Consider the following 1,615-nt stretch of genomic DNA (forward strand, 5'->3'; position numbering starts at 1 on the left):
GATCTCTTAAGGCAATGTTTTGCTGCAGAACTTTAGGAATAAAATCCTAATGGAGAGAAATTTTAAATTAGGAATTGATCCCTATTTTTTCACCTGTGCAGCTTCAGTGAATTCAGGATCTCTTAAAGCAACGTTTTTGGGAATAAAATCTTCATGGAGTGATGTTACAAATGAGGGAATTGATCTCTTTTCTTTCACCTGTGAAACTTCAGTGAATTTATGAATTTGGGATCTCTCAAAGCAAAATGCTGCAGCAGGACTTTGGGAACGAAATCCTTGTGGATGTTAAAAATTAGGAATTGATCCCCTTTTTTTCCACCTGTGCAGCTTTGGTGAATTTATGAATGTAGTATTTTTTAAGGCAATGCTTTCCTGCAGGACTTTGGGAATAAAATCCTTGTGCAGAGCTGTTCTAAGTTACAAACTGATCCCTTTTCTTTCACCTGCGAAACTTCAGTGAATTCAGGAATTTGGGATCTCTTAAAGCAATGTTTTTCTGCAGGAGTTTGGGAATAAAATCCTTATGGAGAGATGTCTTAAGTAAAGGAATTGATCCCTTTTTTCACCTGTGCAGCTTTAGTGAATTTATGAATTTAGGATCTCTTAAGGAAGACTTTTGCTGCAGGACTTTGGGAATAAAGTCTCTCCTCGTGGAGAGATGTTTTAATAAGGGAATTTATCCCTTTTTCTTTCACCTGTGCAGTTTTGGTGAATTTAGGAATTTGGGATCACTTAAAGCGATGCTTTCCTGCAGGACTTTGGGAATAAAATCCTTATGGAGTGGTGTTACAAATGAGGGAATTGATCTCTTTTCTTTCACCTGTGCAGCTTTGGTGAATTTATGAATTTTGGATCTCTTAAAGGAAGATTTTTGCTGCAGGACTTTGGGAATAAAGTCTCTCCTCGTGGAGAGATGTTTTAATAAGGGAATTTATCCCTTTTTCTTTCACCTGTGCAGTTTTGGTGAATTTAGGAACGTAGCATCTCTTAAGGCAATGCTTTCCTGCAGGACTTTGGGAATAAAATCCTTATGGAAAGATGTCTTAAGTAAAGGAATTGATCCCTTTTTTCACCTGTGCAGCTTTAGTGAATTTATGAATTTAGGATCTCTTAAAGCACTGTTTTCCTGCAGGACTTTGGGAATAAAATCCTTACGAACTGATCCCCTTTCTTTCACCTGTGCAGCTTTGGTGCATTTATGAATTTAGGATCTCTTAAAGGAGAAGTTCTGCTGCAGGACTTGGGGAATAAAATCCTTATGCAGAGCTGTTCTAACTTATGAACTGATCCCCTTTCTTTCACCTGTGCAGCTTTGGTGAATTTATGAATTTGGGATCTCTTAAAGGAGAAGTTCTGCTGCAGGACTTTGGGAATAAAATCCTTACGAACTGATCCCCTTTCTTTCACCCGTGCAGCTGTGGTGCATTTATGAATGTGGGCTCTCTCAAGGCAGTGTTTCCCTGCAGGACTGTGGGAATCAAGCCCTCATTGGAGCCGTTCTGAGTTAGACCCGATCCCGTTTCCCCACCTGCGCAGCCTTGGCGAACCTGGCGGCGCTGTAGTCGCCGCCCATGCGCAGCACGTCCTCGGTGCAGTAGTAGAACTCAGAGAAGCC

General features: G+C 40.6%; 1 protein-coding gene across 1 annotated transcript in view; it reads right to left on the reverse strand.

The window, feature by feature from the left end:
- Positions 1 to 1,528: 1,528 nt before the first annotated feature.
- LOC102044536 (ectonucleoside triphosphate diphosphohydrolase 4) overlaps positions 1,529 to 1,615 on the reverse strand; it is a gene marked incomplete at its 3' end in the record, with an annotated part of 15,798 nt that continues 15,711 nt past the window's right edge. The window contains exon 11 of the mRNA XM_031063566.1: positions 1,529 to 1,603. Within this exon, the coding sequence (XP_030919426.1) occupies positions 1,529 to 1,603 (75 nt within the window). The remainder of the gene's footprint in view (positions 1,604 to 1,615) is intronic.

This window comes from Geospiza fortis, unplaced genomic scaffold (assembly GCF_000277835.1).
Source record: "Geospiza fortis unplaced genomic scaffold, GeoFor_1.0 scaffold176, whole genome shotgun sequence".
Taxonomy (NCBI): domain Eukaryota; kingdom Metazoa; phylum Chordata; class Aves; order Passeriformes; family Thraupidae; genus Geospiza; species Geospiza fortis.